General features: G+C 40.0%; 1 protein-coding gene across 1 annotated transcript in view; it reads right to left on the bottom strand.

Moving 5' to 3' along the window:
* ITPR2 (inositol 1,4,5-trisphosphate receptor type 2) overlaps positions 1–25,899 on the bottom strand; it is a 588,791-nt gene that overhangs the window by 128,063 nt on the left and 434,829 nt on the right. The window contains exon 46 of the mRNA XM_061417572.1: positions 366–473. Coding sequence (XP_061273556.1) covers positions 366–473 — 108 coding nt within the window. The remainder of the gene's footprint in view (positions 1–365; positions 474–25,899) is intronic.

Genomic DNA, 25,899 nt, shown 5'->3' with positions numbered 1-25,899 from the left:
AGAGCTCTTCTTTAATAAGCCTTCCACAGTTTTTTTAAAAGATAAAATTTCTTGAATGATAGAATCTACTATAATAATCCTGTCTCTAAAATATCTTCCAGAACCAAAAGAAAACAAAAACAACTTTATTAATTACAAAGGAGAATTTGCATATAGTTCTGGTCAAAAAAGAAAGACAATTTTGAAAGATGTGCACATTGATTTCTTATAGACCACCCCTCACATCTCCTCTTTTGGTATATATGTTGACACTTTGACAGTTTACATCACCCAATTCTACGTCATTGTTCTAGGAAACAATTATGAAAATGGTCTGAAAGAGAAAGTAAACATATCTTTTCACGGTTGGACCCATTGATGGTTACCTCGATCTGTGCAGTATGGTTGGCATAATACTTCAAGGCTTCATCGCCATCATCTGGATCGGATCCTGGTTTGAGCATCTGCTGTAAAAGTTTGTTGTGGCGGGCCAACTAAAGGGAAAAGTGAGAAAAATGTTTTAGTTCTTTTTTCCCTCCTTTACTGAGGACAGGCTTTGAAAGTACTTTATCCACTTTAATACAGAGCTTCACAGTTCTGGGACTAATGGCAATTAATTCCATTTCAGGAAAGCATGTCTATCTGAAAGGTATAAACAATGACATCACTATAGCAATCTTGCATTGTTATTTGGTGATATAGGTTCTTAGCAAGGGCTTCCCATGTGGCACAGTGGTAAAGAATCCACCTGCAAATGTAGGAGACACAGGTTTCATCCCTGGGTGGGAAAACCTCCTGGAGTAGGAAATGACAACCCACTCCAGTGTTCTTGCCTGGAAAATTCCATGGACAGAGGAGCCTGGTGGGCTATAATCCATGGGGCTGCAAGGAGTCAGACACAACTGAGAATGCATGCATGTGTGCATGTTTTTAGCAGATGACCATGTCTTGCCCAGAGTAGATATTCAGTTACTATTGTTGATTAAATATATATCTTCAATAAATGTACAATTGTGCCAAGAAGAAGAAAAGCCCACAATGATATATAATTGATATTCCTTATAATAAATTTAGACTACATGTACACATAAAATAACTTGATGAATACTGTGATAGTTCAATGGGTAGTGGTACCAATATAAATGGCAGCTTCTTATATGCACATAAATAGGTATTTATATTTCCTATAGCATCTAATCAAAGCTCTACAATTAGCAGTTTGTACTAAAATCCTATGCTTCTGCATAGTCAGATGTCAAAATTGCTGTTTTATGAGTACAGAGCTCAGTTTTATTAAAATTGAAACCGAACATTTAGAACACAAAAATTTCATTACAAATTATCTTAAATGGTTGTCAATAGAACTAATGTTTTTCTCTCATTTGAATGTCTATGGCATTTGTTAGCCAGTTCTCTCACTTTGTAGATAACTAATACACACTGCCTTCAGATAGGTCTTTTATGGTTGTCTTGAACAATCTCTAAAAACCTCATAATGTCTTTAACCTTTCAGATTTTCTATTAAGCCCTAAGTTGCCTGAGGGCTTCTGGTAACAAAAACTCTGACATAAAATTATTTTATTCCTAGCACCATTCCTATCTCTTACTCTGTGCCAGACACTATCCTAAACATTTAGGTACATGAATGCAAGTGAACCTAGTAAGAAATCCTGGGGTAAGCACTATTATCCCCATTTTACAGACAGGAAAACTGAGGTACTGAATATTTAAGGAACTTGTCTATGAGAACATAGCTTTCGAGCTAATTATAGATCCAGTATTGAACTCAAGCAGGATGGTTCCAGAATCAATACTCTCATCAACATGAAAGAGCAATAGATATGTGTTTGTATTATTCATTAAATGCTATTATAAATTATGGGTATGAAGAATAGCAATAAATTTTAAACAATAATCCTGAATCTATGAAACTAAATAAATATCATCCTTGTTAGTGATAATAAGGTAAGTTATATATTCATTCCATTGATGCTGCTCCTCATTTTTATTAAACTATTATTTTAGAATTGGCTTTCAGGGACATTTATAAATCACTCAAGAAATCCATTCCTGTTTCATATTTATATTTAATTTTTGACTGAAATGTGAATTATACAGATTTTATTACAAACCATAGTCATAAAACTTGTTGTGACTTGCAGGTGTTTCTAAAACTCTAAATGAGTTTCAAAAGATAAAATTATGGTAATCATTTAGGCACATTTGCATATGTTCTAGGAAATGGCCAGTTCTTGAAGGCATGAACCGGCATGATTTGTTTATCGATTGGATATGAGGTATGTGAGAAAGAGAGGAGTTAAGGATGACTCCAAAATTATTGACCTGAGCAAGTGAAAGTCTAGAAATGCCCTTTACTAAGGAAAAATGCAGGAGGAGCATAATTTAGGGGGTCAGTATCTGGACTTTGGTTTTGGACACAGAAAGCTTCAGATATCGTTCAAAAGGAAAGACTGAGCAGGCTCTTGATGTTTGTCAGGAATTCTAGGCAGGGGTTGGGGATGGAGCTATATGGTAGGCGTTTTATATGGCTGATATTTAAAACTATGACCCTTAAAGAGACCAGCTGCCGTAAGCTTAGCCAGAGAAAGGAGACCTAAGGAACTCTGATAGAGGTTAGAAAGATGAGAGGCACCAACAAAGGAGACTGGGAAAGTTGGGCCAGTGAAGTAGGAACAAAGCCAGTGAAGTCGGGTCTCCTGGCAGCCAAAGGAAGAAAGAACTTCAAAAACAGAGGGCATGATCATCTGCATCACATCAGATGAGGACGGGGGAATTGGTCACTGGGGTTACCAACTTGGAAGTCGTGGTAACCTAGAGTGGCAGTTCAGGCAGTAGTGCACACCAATGTCTAGTCGTCGTGAGTTTAGATGAGAATGAGAGGAGAGGAAGTACAAACGACGAGTGTAGGCAGATCTTGAAGACTGCAGCTGTTAGGGGAGCCAAGAAATAGGGTGGTAGCTAGAGAAAGGGAATTACCATGAGAGTTGCCATTAATGAGACTGTGGTTTTGCTGGGTTAACAACATGCGCAAAAAAAAAAAAAAGAGAGAGAGAGACAGAGAGAGGTGGAATTTAAGAGTCTGTGCAATGAATGTATATAGGATCATGGAATCTCAGCTGAATAAGGAAGGAAATGAAGCCAGGAGGAATGATGAAAAAGTGACAGGATCAATAAATTGTAGCTTCCAATGTGGTTTTTAAAATGTGTTGGGTGTTTGGTGTGAGGTAGGATCTCACCAGAGTGAGATCCTTGAATGGAGCTGACTGACAGAGAGCAGGGAGCAGGGATCAGCCAGGACCAGGTCTCAGGAGTGTCTGCCATCTAATCTCTATCTCCTACCTCTCGCACCTCCACACCACCCTGGTCCCAGGCTCCATCTCCTCTCGCCTGGAATTCTACAACAGCCCCGTAACTGTCTCCTGGCTCCACCTTTGTCTTCTAGATAACACCTTAATCCAAGGCCAGAGTCCTTTCGATCAGATCATGCCTCTTTCCTGTCCCAAATCCTCTGATGGCTGTGGTCTCATCTAGAGTCAGAGCCCAGTCCTCACTGAGGCCACGAAGGACGACAGAACGTGGCCCTGCTCTCTCTGTGGACTCCTCTCTGCCACCCTCCCCACAGCGCCAGCCACACTGGGCTCCGGTCTGTCCCTTCAGCCTGAGAAGTGTGTTCCCATCGCAGGGTTTTGGCAGGTGTGGTTCCCTTTGCCTAGACGCTCTTCCTCTGGATTCCGACATGGCTTGCTCCCTCACCTACATCAGGACTCCTTTCAAATACTATCTTATCAATAACTATGCTTTCAGAGAACAATTTATTCACCTCCCTCAACACATCTAACCCCATTTTCTGCTTTGTTTTTCTCCATAGCACATACTATGACGTACCCTATTTTATCACTGATCTATTAGCTATCTCCCCGCAAAGAATGTAAGCACATGCTCTCAGAGGAAATGGTTTTTCATCTGTTTTGTTCATGGCTGGAGTTTCAAGGCTTAGAACAGTGTCTTGTACATAGTATATGCTCAGTACATACATTTTAAAAATCAACTGAATGTCAGTCTTTAAATCTTAAATTATGGATAGCTTCCCAAGGTGAGACATTAACATGAATGATTTATTTTCAATTTATTAAAATGCTTCACTTTTTTTTCTTCTCTGGTCTTTCTATTTTTAAATTGCCATAGAGTTAATTTACAATGTTATGTTACTTTCAAGTGTACAGGAAAGTGATTCAATTATGTGTATACATATAAATGTATATTCTTTTATAGAGTCTTTTCCATTATAGGTTATTACAAGATACTGAGTTATTTTGACCTGTGCTATGCAGTAAGTTCTTGTTTTTTTTTTAATCCATTTTATATATAGTACTGTGCAGCTCTTAATTCCCAATTCCTCATTTGTCTTTCCCCCAACCCTTGCTATCCCCTTTGATAACCATAAATTTATTTTCTCTGTCTGAAAGTCTATTTCTTTTTTGTAAATAAGCTCATTTGTAAAAGAAATAAAAAGCTTTTATGTCTTTATAGTCACTTTATAGTGTCAAAACTGCTATAATTATTTTAGGAAACCACTAATGCTATTTTATACGAAATAATCAATAGTACAAATCTATACAAATAATTTTTATTTCATCCAGAAATAAACAGAAACGTGGTAGGGCCGCTCTCTCCTTCAGTCTTAACGAAATGCTTTGTTTCATTTGTCTTGTTTGGTTGCAGATAAGGGGCTCCCTAAAAGGCACATTAGAGGCTTCCCTGATGGTCTAGTGGTTAAGACACCAGCGCTTCCAATGCAGGGAGCCTAGGTTTGATCCCTGGTCAGGGAACCAGATGTTGCATGTCGCAACTAAGAGTTTGCAAGCTGCAGCTAAAGATCCTGCATGCCTGAGTGCAGACTGAAAATCCCATGTGCTGCAACTAGGACCCAGCGCAGTCAAATAAATAAGAACATTAAAAAGACACTTTAAGAAAATGCTTAGGCCTCCTTTCACATGTTCAAACATTTATTTTATCTTCATTCATGATATGTAAGTAATCTATATAACTCCTGGAAATTTTGAAATATATATATATATATTTAAAAGACTGATTTAGTTACATTTATGGCTGAGCTGGGTCTTTGTTGCCGCATGGGCTTTTCTCTAGTTGTAGCCAGCAGGTGCTACTCTAGTTGCAGTGCGCGGGCTTCTCACTGCAGTGGTTTCTCTTGTGGAGCACGGGCTCTAGGGCGCTTGGGCTTTGGCGTTCAGGGCCGCAGCATGTGGGCTCAGTAGCTGTGGCCTAACGGCTTAGTTGCTCCATGGGCTTAGCTGCTCCATTGCATGTGGGATCCTCTTTGACTAGGGACTGAACCTGTGTCTCTAGCATTGCAGGCAGATTCTTTAACACTGAGCCTACCAGGGAAGCCCTGAAATATAGAATTCTTTAAAATAAAAACAAATTAGAAGTAATTGCCATTGTTTAAAACCTGGACATTTTTTACATTCTTTATAACTGATGGTCTTTCCTGACTAAAGTCACCTAGTTTCTTCTTCACTGTTCTGTGTTCAGATATTGCCCTTTACATTTCTAGAGAGTATAATTTTCCATATTGCCTCTTAGTAACTATTATTTTTCTTCAATGGGCTGCAAACAACCTTGAGAAAAAGTGCTTGGGCTTATTCACTTCTACATTCTCAGAGCCAAAAGCAGAACTTGGTACACCAAATAGACAAAAATAAATATCTGTTGGATAAATAAAGAAATGGGTTAATAAGTGACAGTCATTATGCATTTAAATGAGCAAAGACACGTATAAGTTTCAGTAAATTGTCTCAGTTTTCTCCTCAATAAATGAGAAAGGCCGAAGACAAAGAAATATGATTAGATATCAGATGACAGGAATTCCCAGCATTGGTAGAAATAAAATATTTTAATATTTTTCCTTATCTCATAGCTGTTCACATACTTCTATTTCTTCTGCTAGATTGTAAACCATTTGAAGAAGAAGGAACTGGGTACTCAAAAACTGTTGAACTGAATCCTTTATGAAGCAAGGATAGCATTCCTATCACATAGGCAAAATACAAAAAAGCAGACTCTCTCAGTGATTCTGAAATGTGTGAAAATGTGTCAGTTTAGAGCTCTCTTGGTCCAAATTTATAGTTTACTAAAAGCACAGTACAAATTCTCAGAGACCAATGAACACACACCTAATTTTTTAAAATAAAGATTTAGTCCCCTATTTATGCAATTCTATCAAAAATATTCTGCAGAATGGCCACACTGACAACCAGAGACATCAGGGTTTCCTTAGAAATGGGCTCTTACTCCAGCCACATCTTGTCCACTCTACCAGCCATGTACCTTTTCCTATGATGCAAATAAAGAAAAATGACCCCAGCATCCGAAGATGCAATGGCATCATTTAGTATAATGTGCTCTGGAAACCAAAGGTGCAAACACTCACTAAGTTTCTGGACAAGTATGGTATGTCTGTCAAGAGTCATCACAGTAAGAAATATAATTTAAATCCTAATGAAAAACTGAAAACAGCTAATTTAAATAATCAAGGACAGCCGTCTTACAATATCCAACTTGACTTGACAGAGACCCTCACCACAGCACTCAAAATCATATGATGTCACGACACACCACAGTCTGGAAAACCAGCCAACAATCAATAGTAGTAATCATGAGAAGCTGACCATGGGCAACAACACTGAATGCTAAAAGGGATAACGTCACAGGTGGGAAACCTCTGAGAACAGAAAAACTTGTAATCCACAGCAATAAATGTGAGACAAAATAGTAGCAATTGTTTTATATATGATATGGACATGGGATTTACACTTGTCATATCTGCTTAGTAAGTGATGGCCAAATAATTTTACCAATAAACAACTCCTATTAGCTCATTAACACAAACAGAAAAATTAGTCCTGAGATAATCTGTTGTCTATAACAATAATAAAGCTTTAAAACAAATTGCAATGCAATCATGGGGAGATATATTAGTGAGGAAAGGATCAAAAGCTTTGGTGGATAGTTACCCGTATAAAAGGACTTCCCAGTGGCTCACAGTAAAGAATTTGTCTGCAGTGCAGGAGACCTGAGTTTGATCCCTGGGTCGGGAAGATACCCTGGAGGAGGGCATGGCAACCCACTCCTGTACTGTTGCCTAGAGAATCCCATGGATAGAGAGAGAGGCCTGGCAGGCTGCGGTCCATAGTGTTGCAGAGAGTTGGACATGACTGCAGCAACTAAGCAGCAGCAGCAGCCTTATAAAAAAATCAGATCCCTCATAGCAAAAGACTTCCAAGAAGAGCTAGGGTTCTTTCACTATATGTGGAAAAGAAAAAATGAAAGTCATGTACCTTATTATTAATTATGGCATTTGTAATTTAGTTAAATACATATGCAACACTGAATGGAATTTAAAATATGTATATGTATGTACACATACTTTAAATACAAACCTTATACATAAACCTACAGTAGGGTCTTTGACTAACACTGGGCAGTTTTAAAGTCCAAGATTGGGAAATAAAGATGATGGACCTGGGCTTTTCACTTTTAGCAGCAACTCTTGGGGAAACAGTGAAACAGTGTCAGACTTTATTTTTGGGGGTTCCAAAATCACTGCAGATGGTGATTGCAGCCATGAAATTAAAAGACGCTTACTCCTTGGAAGGAAAGTTATGACCAACCTAGATAGTATATTGAAAAGCAGAGATATTACTTTGCTAACAAAGGTCCGTCTAGTCAAGGCTATGGTTTTTCCTGTGGTCATGTATGGATGTGAGAGTTGGACTGTGAAGAAAGCTGAGGGCAGAAGAATTGATGCTTTTGAACTGTGGTGTTGGAGAAGACTCTTAAGAGTCCCTTGGACTGCAAGGAGATCCAACCAGTCCATTCTGAAGGAGATCAGCCCTGGGTGTTCACCAGAAGGACTGATGCTGAAGCTGAAACTCCAATACTGTGGCCACCTCATGCGAAGAGTTGACTCATTGGAAAAGACCCTGATGCTGGGAGGGATTGGGTGCAGGAAGAGAAGGGGATGACAGAAGGTGAGATGGTTGGATGGCATCACCGACTCGATGGACATGAGTTTGAGTGAACTCCGGGAGTTGGTGATGGACAGGGAGGCCTGGCGTGCTGTGATTCATAGAGTCGAAGAGTCGGACATGACTGATCGACTGAACTGACCTGAACTTGTTAAACCATTTCACATTTGCATTTTTATCATTAGGATTTTAGTGTTCATTTTAGTTTGGAGCCAAGTAAGGATGAGGTAAAAAAAAAAAAAAAATCAAGCAATTGCATTTGAATGTTATTCAACAATAATTATTCTTTGGCACCTCTCATCTGTGAACTTTTTCATGTAGTCTCCATTTTTACTAATTGGTAAAACTGACACAGCTATCCAAAAATCACAAAGTGAGCTGAAGCCTGAAGTCAGAATAATTACCTTATCTGCTCAGGTTTGGTACACTGCTTTTATACCAAATACTCTTCTTATTTGAGCTAGAAATCAGCAGAAGACGGTATAAACTAAAGTTTTACCTATTGTAACATGCTTAAAATATACAAGGCCTATATTTTCAAATTATCTGTTTTTCTCTGATTTTGTGATTCTACTATATGCAAAGCACAGAACTAGTATGGGATTACAGAGATAAGTGAGATACTTTATTCTCTTAAACAACTTACTTTTTAGTTGGAGGAATTAAAATGATTACAGGAATGTAATTCAAAGAGGGAACACAAGGGCAGAAATACAAGGAGTCACATTTGGGTGGTGATCCTAGGAAAGGAATCACACATGAAATGCATCTGATAAAGGTTTTTAAAGAATAGAGAAAATGAAGAAGGGGATGGAGAGGATGGCACAAAGAAGTTATTCTGTGTAGAGAGGGATCCACATGAACAAAGTCACAAAGAATGGGTAGCAGGAGACAAGACTAGAATTTGGAGCCAGACTAAATGCCCACATGAGGAGTGTGAATAGAGAATATGGCTGTGCTGCTGCTGCTGCTGCTGCTAAGTCGCTTCAGTCGTGTCCGACTCTGTGCGACCCCACAGACGGCAGCCCACCATGCTCCTCCGTCCCTGGGATTCTCCAGGCAAGAATACTGGAGTGGGTTGCCATTTCCCTCTCCAATGCATGAAAGTGAAAAGTGAAAGTGAAGTAGTCAGTCGTGTCCGACTCTTAGCGACCCCATGGACTGCAGCCTACCAGGCTCCTCCATCCATGGGATTTTCCAGGCAAGAGTACTGGAGCGGGGTGCCATTGCCTTCTCCAGAATATGGCTGTAGATTGAATTATATCCACCAAAATGATACATTCAAGTTCTAACCCCCAGGACCTGTGAAATTGACCTATTTGGAAATACAGCAAGTTCTGTTCAATTTCCAGAGCATGTCCAATTGTTCATAAGCCCAACAAAGTTAGCCTAGGTACCCAACTAACACAATCAGCTATATAGTGCAATACTATAGTAGGTTTATAATATTTTTCACACAAATAATACATAAAAAACAAATACACAAAAATAAAGAAAACATTTCAAATTTCACAGTACAGTACAGTAGTATCAGCTACATCACTGATGCTTTTATGCTTGCTCCTGGACATCTCAGGCTTGAAATAAAGACACTGCACTACTGTGCTACAGTACCATACAGTAAAGTACACACATCCCCTACACACACTTGTAGGGGATACATGCACTTGACAATGTACGCCAGACACATGAATCATTAAGAATTTATGTGACTGGACATGCGAATGCATATTTGCATCTTTGAAAGTTCACAACTTGAAGGTCTGTATGTAGTGGACTTACTGTAAGATCTTTGCAGACATAATGATATTAAGATAAGTCATACCAGATATTGGTGGGCCCTAATCCACTGACTAGTGGCCTTATAAGAAGAAGGAAATTTGGACAAAAACACACACACGCACACACACACACACACACACAGAATGCCATCTGATGATACGAGAGATGGGAGTGAGACAAGCCAAGGAATACCAAGGACTGCCAACAACCACCAGAAACTAATAACAGCAGGAGGGCAGGATCTTCCGCTAGAACCTAGAGAAAGAGCCTGGCCCTGCCAGCACTTTGATTTAGGACATCCAGCCCCCGGAACTGTGAGATAGTAAAAACCTGCTGTTTTAAGCCATCAAGTTTGTGGTAACTTATTACCACAGCCCGAGGAAGCTGTCTTAGTCTGTTCAGGCTACTATAACAAAAATATCATAGACTGGTGGCTTACAAACAGAAACTGATTTCTTACATTCCTGGCTGCTGGGAAGTCTAAGGACAAGGACCAGCAGGTTCAATGTCTAAGGAGAGCTCACTTTCTCATAGTCAGATGTCTTCTCATTACAACTCTACTGGTAGACAGGGCAAAAGATTTCTCTCAGGCCTCTTTTCTATATAAGGGCACTAATCCCATTCATAAGGGCCCCACCATCATGACCTAATTACCTCCCAAAGGTCCTGCCTCCTAATACCATCACATTAGGCATTGAAAGTAGTTGCTCAGTTGATTCTTTGCAATCCTATGGACTGTAGCCTGCCAGGCACCTCTCCATGAGCTTTCCCAGACATGAATCCTGGAGTGGGTTACTATGCCTTCCTCCAGGGGATCTTCCTGAGCCAGGGATAGAACCTGCATCTCCTGCATTGCAGGCAGATTCTTTATGATCTGAGCCACCAGGGAAGTCCCCACGTTAGGCATTAGGATTCAACATAAGAAGCTGGGGGGAAGGTACATAAATACACACTAAAAGAAGAGAGACAAACTAGACTTTAGAAAGCAAGACAAAGGGCGCATCTGGGGACTGGGCATGGGGTCATCAGAAACTTTAACTTTATCATTATTTTTCTTATACCATTTAAGCTTGGAAGCAATTATAACAAAATTTTTAGCAACAGATATTAGGCTGGTACAAACAATTGCAGTTTAGGACCATGAATTTTAAATCATTATAACTAAGTTCAAACACATCTTTATCAATCAAAATAGGAACCATTACAATCAACACATTTTTGCCAAGGAGAAATAAGTTTCACACTCATTCAATCTATAGAAGAAGCTAACATAAATACAAACCATAAAGGAATTTTTCTCTTAATGTGGCAAGATAAATTGAGATCCTTATCTATTCTTTTTGCTTCTATTAGAAAAGGAGTCAGGAGATTAGAGGGAAGCCATTTGGGATTGGTGTCATCTGCCCAGATCCACTCCCAGGACTGTGAGGTCCTTTATAAAGAAAGTAGACCAAAGAAGAAATAACTCTTCTTCCAGCATATGGATGCCAGAATTATTATTATTAGAATAGGGTCAAAGCCATGACAAGAAGAAGAAAAGGTTTTCTCACATGAGGTAGTTCAGCAGTGTGGTCTTGGCAAGAGAACAATCACGTCACCATGGCAGGAGTTGTTTGTACTAAGATACGTCAAAGGAGAACTGGCTTTAGGCCCTCCAGGTAGACAGGAGAACACCCCTCCCACCTCAGGCAGTACAGCCCAGGCCACAGGAAATCCCCATTAATATTCGGCTCATGTTTGAGGTTAAGGAGTGAAGGGCTCCTTTCACAAGGAGAACATGATGGCTTTTTTCGCAAAGGAAGGAGGTGACAACATTAGAGACTGGGGGAGAAGTCAGGTAAGAATGAGACAAAGCGGGAAGAGTACTAGAGAGGGACCATGGGAAGCAGAGGGAAGTATGGATTCACCACCAAATAGTATAATGGGATCGATCAGCTGGGAAAAGTAACAAATCTCAGTCTTTCTTAAAAAGTTAATTCACAAGTCCCTTTTTCTCCTTCTCAGGTTTCCTGTTACTCAGTCAAACACAGTTGTCCATATTACCTTGAGCAGTATTTGGACTGTAACCAGAATGAAAGAGGAAAAAGGCAATATTTGTTTTTCTGGATTTCCAAATAGGCTCCTAAGAATCCAAAGAGAAAGCCCTTAAGAAAGTGTAATCAAGAGGAAAGCTGGCAATGAACAGGGGAGAGAATAGATTGGGCGTTCATTCAGAGAAATACAGTTTGGCACCCTGGGAAAGAGATGGGGCAAATTTCTTAGTACCTTGCCAGGCAGCTGTGAAGGATTCGTGGACCACCAGCCCAAAGGATCCCAGACCTAGGAAAGCATGAGGTCTCAAACTGTTTTCTCTCATCATGGCACATGTACACATCCAAAAGGAAGTAAAGCTGGTCCTTTCCCTTCAGTGCAGGACTGAGGGAGGGACCCTGCAAAGCCAGTATTACTCTGTTACAGCATTGTTATCTAAGGTATTAAAGAAACATAGCTTTTACTTATCTAATATCTAAAATAAATCCTTTATATTTCTTAGAGATCAGTTTATTATTTCCATCTTACAATGGTAGCCAATCTAAAGATAATGGGAAATAACAAGAAATTTGCCAAAATTTTTAAAACTCCTAATTTCCAAATGATCTAGACTCCTATTCATGAGGGTCTTTCTAAAATGATAGTAAAACCAATAAAAGACCTTTAGTGATCATAATAAATATTTGACAGCTAAACCCTTGAAGCAAAGCAAAAAAGGAGAGGGAGGAAAAGGGCAAGAGACAATGCACTTTAAAATGACTGAAGGTAGTAAGTTGTCTTTGTACTAAAGTTTTGCCATAAAGCATTACAAATTGTTGTGATGAAGAATCTAGCTTTCCTGCTGATTGCTAATACTTACGCTAATACAAAGATTCTCAGAACACGGCCCACGACCGGTGATATTAGCATTACCCGAGAACTTGTTAGAAAGGCAAATTCTAGGGCCCCACTTCACCTTCAGAATCAGAAACCCTGCAGTTGGGGTCCAGCAACCTGGTTTAACCAGCCCTCCAGGTGATTTTAATGCTGCTAAGAGTTGAGAATCCTTGTCCTTAATACATTTTTATCACCAGGACCAACTTATATTCTTGATGGGAAATCCCCTTTTGTAATCTAAAATTAAACTTATAAGAAGCAATTCTTTTTTTAAAGGAGGTGACTCAGTGGATAAATAATCCACCTGTAATGCAGGAGATTCAGGTTTGATCCCTGGGTCAGGAAGATCTCATGGAAGAGGGCATGACAACCCACTCCAGTATTCTTGCCAGGAGAATCCCTTGGGCAGAGGAGCCTGGAGGGATACAGTCCATAGGGTCACAAAGAGTCAGACAAGACTGAAGTGACTGAGCACACATGAGAAAAGTGTAAACATTTAAAAACTCTTAAAAACAGTAGCAACTGAATCCATTTTTCAAAAAAAAAAAAATCTGAAATTGGGATCAGACATATAAAAAGTATTCCATTTAATTAAAAAAAATTGGTCACCTATCACTCACAGATTCCAATTTCTGAGTTCACTTTGCTCTTTTAAAAAGATTTCTGTACTCACTATTTACAACAGCCAGGGCAGCATGGAAGCAACCTCAATGTCTATTGACAGAGGAATGGATTAAGAAGATGTGGTACATATATACAATAGAATATTACTCAGCCATAAAACAGAATGACACAATGCCATTTGTAGCAACATGGACCTAGAGACTGTCATACTGAGTGAAGTAAGTCAGACACAAACACAAGTATCGTATGATATCACTTCTATGTGCAATCTAAAAAAATGTTATCAATGAACTTATTTACAAAATAGAAAAAGAGTTACGGGTGTAGAAAACAGAATAGAGTTACCAGGGGTGAAAGAAGGCAGGAATAAATAGGGAGAATGGGATTGACACATATACACTACTATATATAAAACAGATAACTGATAAGAACCTACTGTATAGCATGGTGAGCTCTGCTCAGTACTCTGTAATGACCAATATGGAAAAAGAATCTAAAAAAGAGTAGCTATATGTATATATAAAACTGATTCACTTCTCCGTACACCAGAAAGTAACACAACATTGTAAATTAACTATACTCCAATAAAAATAAAATAAATAAAAGATTTCTGTACCAAAATCCCATCCAAGTAAAAAATGTTTATTAGAAGGTTTACATAATTATATAAGCATATTAGTTTATAAAATTAGTTTATAGATGTATTTTCATGAATAGATGAACAAAATTACCTTCTAAAAGCTAGATTTTTCCCTAGAATTGCTTGTCATATTTATTCTTTAGTTTTATTCAATTAAAACAGGTCACACTTTCTCATATTTAATACTGTAGAAGTTATGTATGTTAGTATTTTATTAAAATTTTATAATTTTGAAGGAAAATATCGGTCATTTTGCATTTTTCATGGAAAATTTAAAAAAGTACAATATAATGCTGAACTGCTCCTGATATTAATATAAGAATATTTTCTGAGTGACTAAAACTACTGTCCATGAAAACAAATTGTATGTAAGTAGATTATATTCTCTGAAATCAGCATTTCACAAAAATATTCTATATTAATTATTGTTGACAGTGTTCTACTCAAAACAAATAAAATATTTTCATGGCTAGAAGTACACAAAAAAATTAATTCTACTTGTTTAGTGGAGTTGGTGATCACCAGGGAACACCCAAATGATATACCCTAGGAGTTTTTCTTTTGCTTTGTAGAATTGATGAAAGACAGACATTGCTTCAGACTCTATTTCTTTTTGCTGTAAATAAAGACAAGTCTTGGAAATTTCCAGGTTTTACTATTCCTATAGGGCTTCTCTAGTAGCTCAGTTGGTAAAGAACCTGCCTGCAGTGCAAGAGACCCGGGTTCGATCCCTGGGTCAGGAAGATCCCCTGAAGAAGGAAATATCAATCCACTTCAGTTATTCTTGCTTGGAGAATCCCATGGACAGAGGAGTCTGGTGGGCTATAGTCCATAGGATCGCAAGAGTTGGACACGACTTAGTGACTTCACCACCAGAACCACCACTATTCCCATAAAGGAAGTAATGCATTTCTTCAGACCCAGAGATAAGAGGATAATAATACTTTAGTAGCTTCTTCAAGCATCTAGAAATAAATTAGCTGGAAATTTACAATCATGTCCCCTCCCTAATGATCTTTCAAATGTAGTTTGGGAAACACTAGCAGAACAGAAGGATCTTTCTCCACAGTAATTAAAATAATGAAACATGACTGTGAATTATCAATTATCATTTATCTGATGTTAGTGTATCTCCCCCACCTACAGTAAGGTCCTGGGAGGACAGGAATTTTATTTTGTTCATGATTGTGTCCCATGTATCAACAGAGTCCAGCATACAAAGACTCCTTAATAAATATTAATTGGATGGATGGATGGATGGGTGGGTGGATGGCAGGCATAAAGAGTTTTTGTTTGTTCGATTTTTAATGGTAAATGTGCTTAATTTTCCAAAAGAGATTGATTTTTAGAAAATATTGAATCATAGTTTGTAAACGTGAAAGATGGTTTAATTCAATTTTATGGAAGAAAGCAAATGTTTACTTACAAAATAAAGAATTGATGAATTAGAGTATTGCTTATCTGTTCAAAAGTATTCTGATTCTTTCACCGTTTCTAGTGATTCTTTTTTCCCCCCTTAAGGAGGGCATTAAGAGATGAAGACAGTCATCTTTCTGAAGTCTTTGAACATATTAAAATGGGTCTTAAGGTTGTCTGGGAAAACTTAGAGAACACTTGCTCTCAAAATAATTGTTGGAGTGAGGGGGCTTATTATCCACATTGAGGGATTATCTCTGGTTCTGCCCCTGACCTTTCACAGGACATGTACAATTACTTGACCTTTTTATGTCTAATTTACCTGGCTGTGAAATAATACCTACAATACCCTATCTAAGAGAATTACTGGAGAACCTATGCTTCTAAGACTCCTGACATTCCTCAACCAACCAGGCTTAGTGAAGAGCACAGTATTACTGTTCTACTCTCCATTATGATAAACCTTGTCTAAGAATGAGTCAATTGCTTTTCTCTTGCTCATAGTCTTGACAAAGCCACTTCAAAGTGGCCTAATTAAAGGCTTGGAATCCTAATGATGAGTTCCACAACAGTGCTGCCGCTGCCAGCGTGCTCAGGAATCTAATCTGAAGTGCACAAATGAGTCAGATGTAAAACCGGGGGAGGAATGTGGGGAATTGAGCAGAAGCACCATGAGATAATTTTCAGGAACTTTAAGATCAATTGCTTGAAAGCATTTCAACCTCAGGTTTCTGCAGCTTTCTATTTTTGAGTTACATCAGACTGAGAAATTTACCATGGTAGTGCCTCTCTATGTTTAACTGTCTAATCAACAGCTGCTTTAAACAAAAAAAAGGTGGGCCTTTGTTAGACAGAGTGGTTCTCAAAAGTGAGAGAATTACTGCTCAAGTGAACTTCTGCATTCAAAGGAAACCTAATAAAGGGGGAAATGAGGTGGCAAGGTGAATTTCAACTCTAAGTTAGGATTCAGATAAGTTGAATCGAACTGAAAAGAAACAAAGAATTTCAAACAGACAGATTTTGTTGCTTGTTCATTCTGTGACACCCAACACCTTTTAAAAGTTATACAGTAATTCAGAAGTTAAATTACCCAGGTTGCAAATGAAGAGACAAAGAGAAGGCATGCAATGAAAAGAGAAAAGGAGGAAAGAAAATTCAGAGACAAACTCAATTAGAAAGACTTGTTCTCCTTTCTTAAAAAATACAGTATACTAACGCATATATATGGAATTTAGAAAGATGGTAACAATAACCCGGTGTACGAGACAGCAAAAGAGACACTGATGTACAGAACAGTCTTTTGGACTCTGTGGGAGAGAGAGAGAGGGTGGGACGATTTGGGAGAATGGCATTGAAATATGTATAATATCATATATGAAACGAGTCGCCAGTCCAGGTTCGATGCACGATACTGGATGCTTGGGGCTGGTGCACTGGGACGACCCAGAGGGATGATATGGGGAGGAAGGAGGGAGGAGGGTTCAGGATGGGGAACACATGTATACCTGTTGCAGATTCATTTTGATATATGGCAAAACCAATACAATATTGTAAAGTTAAATAAAATAAAATTAAAAAAAATACATGGCTAACTGGTCGATATCTAAGGATATAGGCATCAAACACAAACGTATAGATACTACAGACAATGCTATATTCTGCAATTTATGCTTCTTTGGTATTACATGATAAGGTGATGAGTTATCCATAAAAGAAACAATACTGTTTGATCTATAAAGCACTGCTGCTGCTGCTGCTAAGTCGCATCAGGCGTGTCCGACTCTATGCGACCCCATAGACTGCAGCCCACCAGGCTCCTCTGTGCCTGGGATTCTCCAGGCAAGAATACTGGAGTGGGTTGCCGTCTCCTTCTCCAATGCATGAAAGTGAAAAGTGAAAGTGAAGTCGCTCAGTAGTAGTAGCAGCAGCAGCAGCATACGCAATTTTAACATAACAAAAACGCCACTTATCTCAATCCAGGACAACAACAACAAAATTCTCTTCATCATGTAAGCAATCATGAGCTAAATACTATGACTGGTGTATGCTTTCTGTGTTCATTCTAAAATGCTTCATGAAATTGTGATGTGTGTCCAGTAATTCTTTAAGCATAGGGAGCATTCATAATAGTGAACACAACAGACAAAATTCCTGCCCTTATGGATTTTCCAGTCATGGCGGAAACATATACAAACAAATCTATGGTCAATCAAAAGGGGAAAATGCTGAGAAGCAGCAGAGGATGGGAGTAATGAACACTGGGAGTGGCTGGAGGTTGCTATTTCAAATGAAATAGAACATTGTAACAGAAACTTAATAACTAAAGAAACAGTAAATTCAATGATAGAAAGTAGGAGTTGGTTTGCTGGTTTCAAAACACAGCCTTAAGACCAGGGTCACTTAAGTAGGGGAGGAAGAAGGTGGCCACAGAGGCAGGTAGAGGGGGTGCAGGGGTCAGGTCATATTGGGGAGCCTTTGAAGCCAATGATTTGATGTTTGTTTAGAAACTAGAATTATCAGAAGGTTGTGAGCAGAAAGACGACATAGATTTGATGTTTGTTTAGAAACTAGAATTATCAGAAGGTTGTGAGCAGAAAGACGACATAATCTGCATTGTATTCCTAAGGGCTCAGGGCAGTGCTGTTAGAGAAGCTGCTAGGCTTCCCAGGTGGCCCTAGCAGGTAAAGAACCCACCTGCCAATGCAGGAGACGGGAGAGACATGAGTTTGATCCCTGGGTTGGGAAGATCCCCTGGAGGAGGAAATGGCAACCCACTCCAGTCTTCTTGTTTGGAGAATTCCATGGACAGAGGAGCCTGGCGGGCTGCAGTTCACAGGGTTGCAAGGAGTTGGACGTGACTGAGTGGCTAACACAACGCACTAGCTTCCCTACTTCACTCACCTCAGTGTCTTCTCTAACAGTGCGCCACGAATGTTAAGTTGCTTCAGTCATGTTCGACTCTGTGCAAATCATGGACTGGAGCCTGCCAGGCTCCTCTGTTCATGGGATTCCCCAGGCAAGAATACTGGAGTAAGTTGCCATTTCCTTTTCTAGGGGATCTTCCTGACCCAGGCATCGAACCCACGTCTCCTGTGTCTCTTGCAGGCAGATTCTTTACCACTGAGCCACCAGGGAAGCCCTCCAGTAACAGTACTTTATTCCTATTTATCTCAGAATGGTAATGCTTTCATGAGATACAGCACTCAGTACTTGATAACTATGAGTCAATTTTTTTTTTTTTTAAGTAATCAGGCACGTGAGCATCAAAGGTCTCCCAAGCCTGTTTTTGACCACCTGCTCTGTTCTATTGAAAATGACTGAAAAGTTTGGCGAGGAGACAGACACAAGCAGTGGGTATTTTAGAACAATCCCTCTGACCCTTCGGTGGAAAGTGGATTAAAAAGGGACTTCACTGGAGGCAAAGGAAGGAGGCTGTTACAGCTGCCTGGGCAGAAGGAGGAAACTGGCAAGAAGAGGAAGAAGCGTGAGCAGGTCTGAGAGATGTCAGAGGGAGGAAATGGTGAGCCATGCTGTCTGGGTTGGGGGGTGGGAAGGGTGGAGATGAACGCCAGCTTTCCAGCTGGGGAACTGGTTAGAGAACCATGCCATCACTAAGAAAGGGGGCTCAGTGTAGTTCTGGGTAGAGGCTGGTAATGACTTTAAGGTGGCTATTTCTCTGTGCCACGAACTGCAATGCAGACCGTGACACACAAGAAAAGAAAACGTCTGAGCCCCCAGAAGCAGGATAGAGCCTGGTTGCCTGTCACCACCTGCAGCCTCAGCACTCATCTTTCCTGGATATGCTGAGTGTTTATTACTTTGGAAGACTTCTCCCTTCCTCTGCATCAATGCTGAACTGTGGAAGTGGTCAACTTTCCATTCATCTCCCAGAACAATGGAAATAAAAGCAAAATAAAAGCAAAAATATACAAATTGGATCAGCTTAAATGTCTTTGCATAGCAAAGGAAACAATAAACAAAATGAAAAGAAAACCCACGGATCGGAAAAAATATTTGCAAATGATGTGACCGATAAGGGATTACTCTCCAAAATTTACAAACAGTTCATGACGTTTAACAGCATCAAAACAAACAACTCACTCAAAAAATGGGCAGAAGACCTGAACAGACATTTCTCCAAAGAGGACATAGAGATGGGCAATGGGCACGTGAAAAGATGTTTAACATCGCAAGTTAGTACATAAATGCAAATCAAAACTACAATGAGACATCATCTCATACCGGTCAGAATGGCTATCCTCAAAAAATGCACAACAATAAATGATGGAGAGGGTGTGAAAAGAAGGGGTCCCTCCTGTACTATTGGCGAGAATGTACACTGGTACAGTCGCTGCAGAGAACAGTATGGAGGTTCTTGAAAGACTGAAAGTAGAGCTACCATGTTGTTGTTCGGTCGCTCAGGTGTGTGCAACTTTTTGCGACCCCATGGACTGCAGCACGCCAGGCTTCCCTGTCCTTCACTATCTCCTGGAGTTTGCTCAGACTCATGTCCATTGAGTTGATGATGCTATCCAAGCATCTCATCCTCTGTCGCCCCCTTCTCCTGCCCTCAATATAACCCTCCAATCTCACTCCTGGGCATATATCCAGAGGAAAACATGAACCAGAAGGATATATGCGCTCCAGTGTTCATTGCAGCACTGTTTACAATAGCCAAGACATGGAAGCAATCTAAATGTCCATTGACAGAGGAATACAGAACATGTAGCACATATATACAATGGAATATTACTCAGCCATTAAAAAGAATGAAACAATGCCATTTGCAGCCACATGGATGGACCTAAACAGTGTCATACTGAGTGAAGTAAGTCAGACAGAAGGAGAAATATCATATGACATCCTTTTTATGTGGAATCTAAAAAGAAATGATATAGATGAACTTACTTACAAAACAGAAAGAGACTCACAGAAAACAAACTTATGGTTGTTGGGGGGTTGGGATAGGGACTTTAGGAAGATCATGTATACACTGCTATATTTAAAATGGATAACCAACAAAGACCTATTAAATGAAGCATAGCCTTTCACAATTAAAAAAAAATGTTTTTTTAAAAAAGAACAAGCTAAATTCAATTTCAAGTCAATCAAATGGGGGTGATGGATGATGTCAAGGAAAACCTGCCAAAGGATGTGTTTTCTGTTAAAACAATGTAGACTAATGTTTGTTTATTCCTTTTGGAGTTCATTTGTGGGCCCTCTTGCAGTGTCCATTTAGGATCTGAATCCAGCAACTGTCTGAATTTGAGCCCTCCCCAACTCTAATGAGCCTCAGGAAGGCTGATGCACTTCTCCTTCCTACTTCTGTCTCAGCAATCTGAGCCTGAAGGCCTTGCTGCAGCTCCCGAGCTCACTGACATTTAATTAGCACTGTCGCTGCTATCTCATCACGTGAGTTACCATCTGGGAACCGCAGTGCACCACGCAGGGTGGGTACCAGTTGAAATAAATGCCTTGTCTGGCAGCTAAAGATCTGCTTTTGCAAACAGGAATCCGTATTTCCTCTTAGCCCTTTCCTGGCAGTGCTTCTGGATAATGCCACTGTGCTAAGAGCAGAGACAAACCTATTTGAGGAGGCTTCGGAAATCTGAGATGGGCATGTTAAACAAAACACACACACACATACACACCCACTTCATCTAAAGAGCAACTGCCGTGTGTTGAGGGTATAAAAGCTGCTCAGTGACAAAGAGAAAATTTGAGTTGTAATGCCACCAGTGTTTATCTCATCCTCCCTCCCCTCAAAGATTTAGAACGGATATTTCACTTTCATTATGCTTAAGACAGGGATCAGAAGAGGATATACTGGCTAAGCGGCTCTGAACCACTCCTTCTCTAATATGCACCCAGAATGAATCCACTTTTTAGTACTAACCTTATAGCCCTCTCTGCTCACTGCTGTCTGTTGGGGGCCCCCACCACTCAGTATGGATTGCCCTTAGTGAGGCTGTTGGTTATCTAAGTGCCAAACCCTGTCGGGATTTAGGGCTGCACTTGGGTTCAGATGGTTAAGACTCTGCCTGCAATGCAGGAGACCTGGGTTCGATCCCTTAGTTGGGAAGATCTCCTGGATAAGAGAATGCCTACCCAATCCAGTATTCTTGCCTAGAGAATTTCATGGACAGAGAAGCCTGGTGGGCAACAGTCCATGGGGTCGAAAAGAGTCAGACACGACTGATCGATTAACACTTACATACTGAGTTCGCTGGAGTCCCTGGTCCCCTGCTCCTTTGTGAGTCTCTCTCCTATTTTGCTTTCATGCCCCATTTGCTCAGACCTCTCATTCTCAACCTACATGTTTCTCCTTCTCCTCCTTTCCTGTAAAGTGCTCCATTGTTGGGGCTTCCCTCGTGGTCCAGTGGTTAAGAATTCGCCTTCCAGTGCAGAGATGCAGGTTTGATCCCTGGTCCGGGAACAAAGATCCCACATGCCTTGAGGCAACTAGCCTGCGCGCTGTAACTGCTGAGCCCGCACACACCATAACTAGAGAGTTTGCATAAAAGAAGATACACTGTGCCACAACTAAGACCTACCACAGCCAAATTAATTAAAAAAATTTTTTTAAATAAAGCATTTCATTCCTAATCTTTTTCTCCTCTCATTCCAACTGTTTTTCCTGAGAAATCTCATCTATGCCCACCAATTCAAATAGCATCTATATACTACTATCTCTGTCCATCCATGTTGCAAGCCCAGGTCTCTTTCCTAAGAATCAGGTACATATAATAAACTGCAGGTTATATACCTGTGACCCAATGTCTCACAAATTCCTCAAATACCAGAGGTCCAGAACCAAGCTTCCTTCCCCCCCATCCTACCCCCTAGTCGTCTCTATATCCCATCTTACCCAGCCACCAACTCTACACCTCGCAGTTATCTCCCATCATCCCGTTCTCCTCACGCCATTCCCAGAAGCGGAGTGGAGTCTGCATATAGGTGATGCTAAAGGTCAACCCCCTTGGGAAGCTCTCCAGGTGTCCTTGACTGACCCTGCCTATGTCCCCAGCCTCATCCCCGGCCCTCTCCCATGTTGTGCCCAAGCTGTCCGGCCTTCTCTTCTTGTTTGGTTCTTAGGAATTTTATACACAAAGCACGGTGAGGTTTAGGATTCTTACATGGCCATGGGGGATCTAAGAATCCATGCCCAGGAGGAGAAAGTTACGGTTTTTGTTCTGATGTAAATTTTTTAAAAAAGATTCTTTCTGTGGATAAATCACCCAGGTTAATTCTTTTAATTTCATGTAAAAGAAAATTAGGTGATAATCAGATTAGTTTGATAGCACAAAGGTAGAAATTTCAAAAGGAGAGGGACAGGAAACAGATTAGAAGAGGCTGGATCTGGGTCAGGTGACCAGGCTCTGGGACAATTAGGGAAGGAAGCTGGCTAGGGCGAATGTCTAGCCTGTGGACAACTTGAATAAAAATACCCAGGATGGATGGTAAGAGGCAGTTGCGGGCTCCACCCCAGACTTAGTCAATCAAAGTCTCTGGGGACAGGGTCAAGGAGCTGATGCACACTACAGTGTGATAACCAAAGCTCTGACCTCCACTTTTTAAATTTAATTAGAATATAACACCTTCACAGTGTTGTGTTAAGTTTCTGTTGTACAACAAAATGAAGCTGCTATATGTATGTGTGTTTCCCCTCCCTCTCCTACCTCCCTCCCGGCCAGTCCCATCCCACATCTCTAGATCATCACAGAGCCCTGAGTTCAATCTCCCTATGCTACACAGCAACTTCCCACTAGCGATCTGTTTTAAATACGTCAATGCTACTCTCTCGATCTGTCCCACCCTGCCCTTCCCCTCTTGTGTCCACAAGACCATTTTCTCTGTCTCTGTCTCTATTCCTACCCTGGTTCATCAGTACCATACACAATGTTTCCCCAGTTTGGAGATGGAAATATTACCTTTCCCCCAGCTAGCAGTTTCTTTAGTTTGCCCTCTCACCTCTACCCCTAGGTCTGTGTCATTCCAAGTATTGTGCCCCCACGCTCCGCTCTTCTGCTTCTGTTCTACTTGATTCATCCACACCCCTGTTTCATTCATTCATTCATAACTTGATTCATTCATACTCTCAATCTAATGATTCAGCACACACTGCCCAGGCAATGGGTTAGTAGCATCAGGCTTCCACTGTTCATAGAAGGCTGAAATCAGGATCTCAGCAATGCAGAGTGACTTCACTTTTATCCAGGCAGATTCTAAGTGTATGTCTCTCTGTGGTATGTGTATGCCTGTGTGTTACACTCATAAACAAAGTGAATTAAACGTTATAAATATAGAGATGAAAAATAAATGACCTATCACTTCTGACTCATAGAGATTTTTCAAATGTGAGAAACTTCAGACTGTGAAGGTTCTACAGATCCTCTAAAGCAGAGTTTGGCAAACTCTGGTTTGTGGGTCAAATCTGGCCTAACATCTGTTTTCATCAATGAAGTCTCATTTTAACACAGGCTGGTTTGGCACTAGACTAGTAAGTTAATGTTTCCAGTAGAAACTGTATAACTGAAAACCAGCCTAAACTATTTACTAGGTAGCCCTTTGCCAAAAGTTACCTGTAAAAGTAAAAGAACAAAACCAAAAAACTTGCCAATACTTTGCAGGTCTCATAGAGCAGACAAAATCAGAGAGGGAGATAGATACATAGTGAAGTGAGAGTCACTCAGTCGTGTCCGACTCTTTGAGATCCTATGGACTATACAGTCCATGGAATTCTCCAGGCCAGAATACTGGGGTGGGTAGCCGTTCCCTCCTCCAGGGGATCTTCCTAACCCAGCGATCGAACCGAGGTCTCCTGCATTGCAGGAGGATTCTTTACCAGCTGAAAAGGTATCTTTGGAACCAAAGAGCTTTATACCTCTAGAGTTGATATTACTTCATTGATTACATAAATCCCAACAGGGGACTTTACAGAAGTTTCCCCTTCTTATAATCTCAAACAACTACTTGGTTGTGATGTAGAAGGGGGACTTTTTCGGTCTGGCTGAGGGTAACTACTTTCCTTTCTGAAACTTGACATTTTAGTTCAACAGTTTATCTTCTAGCATTATTTTGTCACTGTGGTCTTTCACTTTTCTGTGCCTCTGTAAGTAATTCTAAAACTCCAAATGCACCAACAGCCACAAAACACAAAGGCATTACTAGTAATACTCAACATACCTACAGAAGCCTCTCGGCTACTAAATCAGAAAAGAACTATTCTCATATTCCACCTTAATATTCTACCACTGGATCTATTGATTAAAAGCCTAAAGTAGATCCTTCTGTCCTGACAGCCCATCCCATCTCATACTTCTACAATGTGTCCTGGGAATAAAGTGTCAGCTATATGTTAACCTTTCTTCATTTACGTTTGAGCTGGAAAAACAAGTTAACCAATAAACATAGGCAGATACATGAAAGTACATACACACCAACACATACATTCAGGATACTCCTTGTGCTAGGACATTCGTGTTTTTATATTGGCTTCTGTGTTTACTAATTATATTTTCTCATGGGTTTGTATCTAATTGATCTGTCTTTAAATACTTGCTTAATACTCTCAGGGTATAAATTAGCACGTGAAATAAAAGTACAGTCATTAAAATATCTTTTGGAGACTTGTAATAATGCTTTTGAGTTGGTGGATATATTTAAAGCCAAGTTCTGTGCCATTTGTCTCTGTGTTATTGTGTTTAGCATTCAACAAAATCCTTAACGTCTCATTAATTTTATGGCAACATAAATAAGAACCAAGTATCCTAAGGAAGAATTTAGTAGACACTTACACTATATTTCAATAATCAACTGAATCAACAAATCAATTTCAGTTGATTTCAATACCAACGGAATCATTTTTTGGCACTTAAAACCCTCCAGAATTTCGTAAGGTATGTCCCTCAACCGCCACCTCTACATCTGTACAGTGCTGCTCTATCTCCTAATGTCCCAGAGCTCCTCACTTCCATACACATATCATGATGACTACTTCTGGTTCCTCTGCTCATTTCTTCCCTGTGATGGAAATGCCTTCCTCTCTTTTCTCTGCTTATCTAAATCTTATCAGAGCCTCTTGATGAAGGTTAAAGATGAGGGTGAAAAGCTGGCTTAAAACTCAACATTCAAAAAACTAAGATCATGGCATCCTGTCACTGGGGACAGTGACTGAAGCCATGAAATTAAAAGACACTTGCTCCTTGGAAGAAAAGCTATGACAAATCTAGACAGTATTAAAATGCAGAGATATCATTTTGCCTATAAAGGTCCATACAATCAAAGCTATGGTTTTTCCAGTAGTCATGTATGGATGTGAGAGTCGGACCATAAGGGAGGCTGAGCACCAAAGAATTGATGCTTTTGAAGTGTGGTTCTGGCGAACACTCTTGAAAGTCCCTTGGAAAACAAGATCAAACCAGTCAATCCTAAAGGAAATTAACCTTGAATATTCATTGAAAGGACGGATGCTGAAGCTGA

This window comes from Bos javanicus, chromosome 5 (assembly GCF_032452875.1).
Source record: "Bos javanicus breed banteng chromosome 5, ARS-OSU_banteng_1.0, whole genome shotgun sequence".
Classification (NCBI taxonomy): Eukaryota; Metazoa; Chordata; class Mammalia; order Artiodactyla; family Bovidae; genus Bos; species Bos javanicus.
This window is presented reverse-complemented; position numbering and strand designations above follow the sequence as displayed.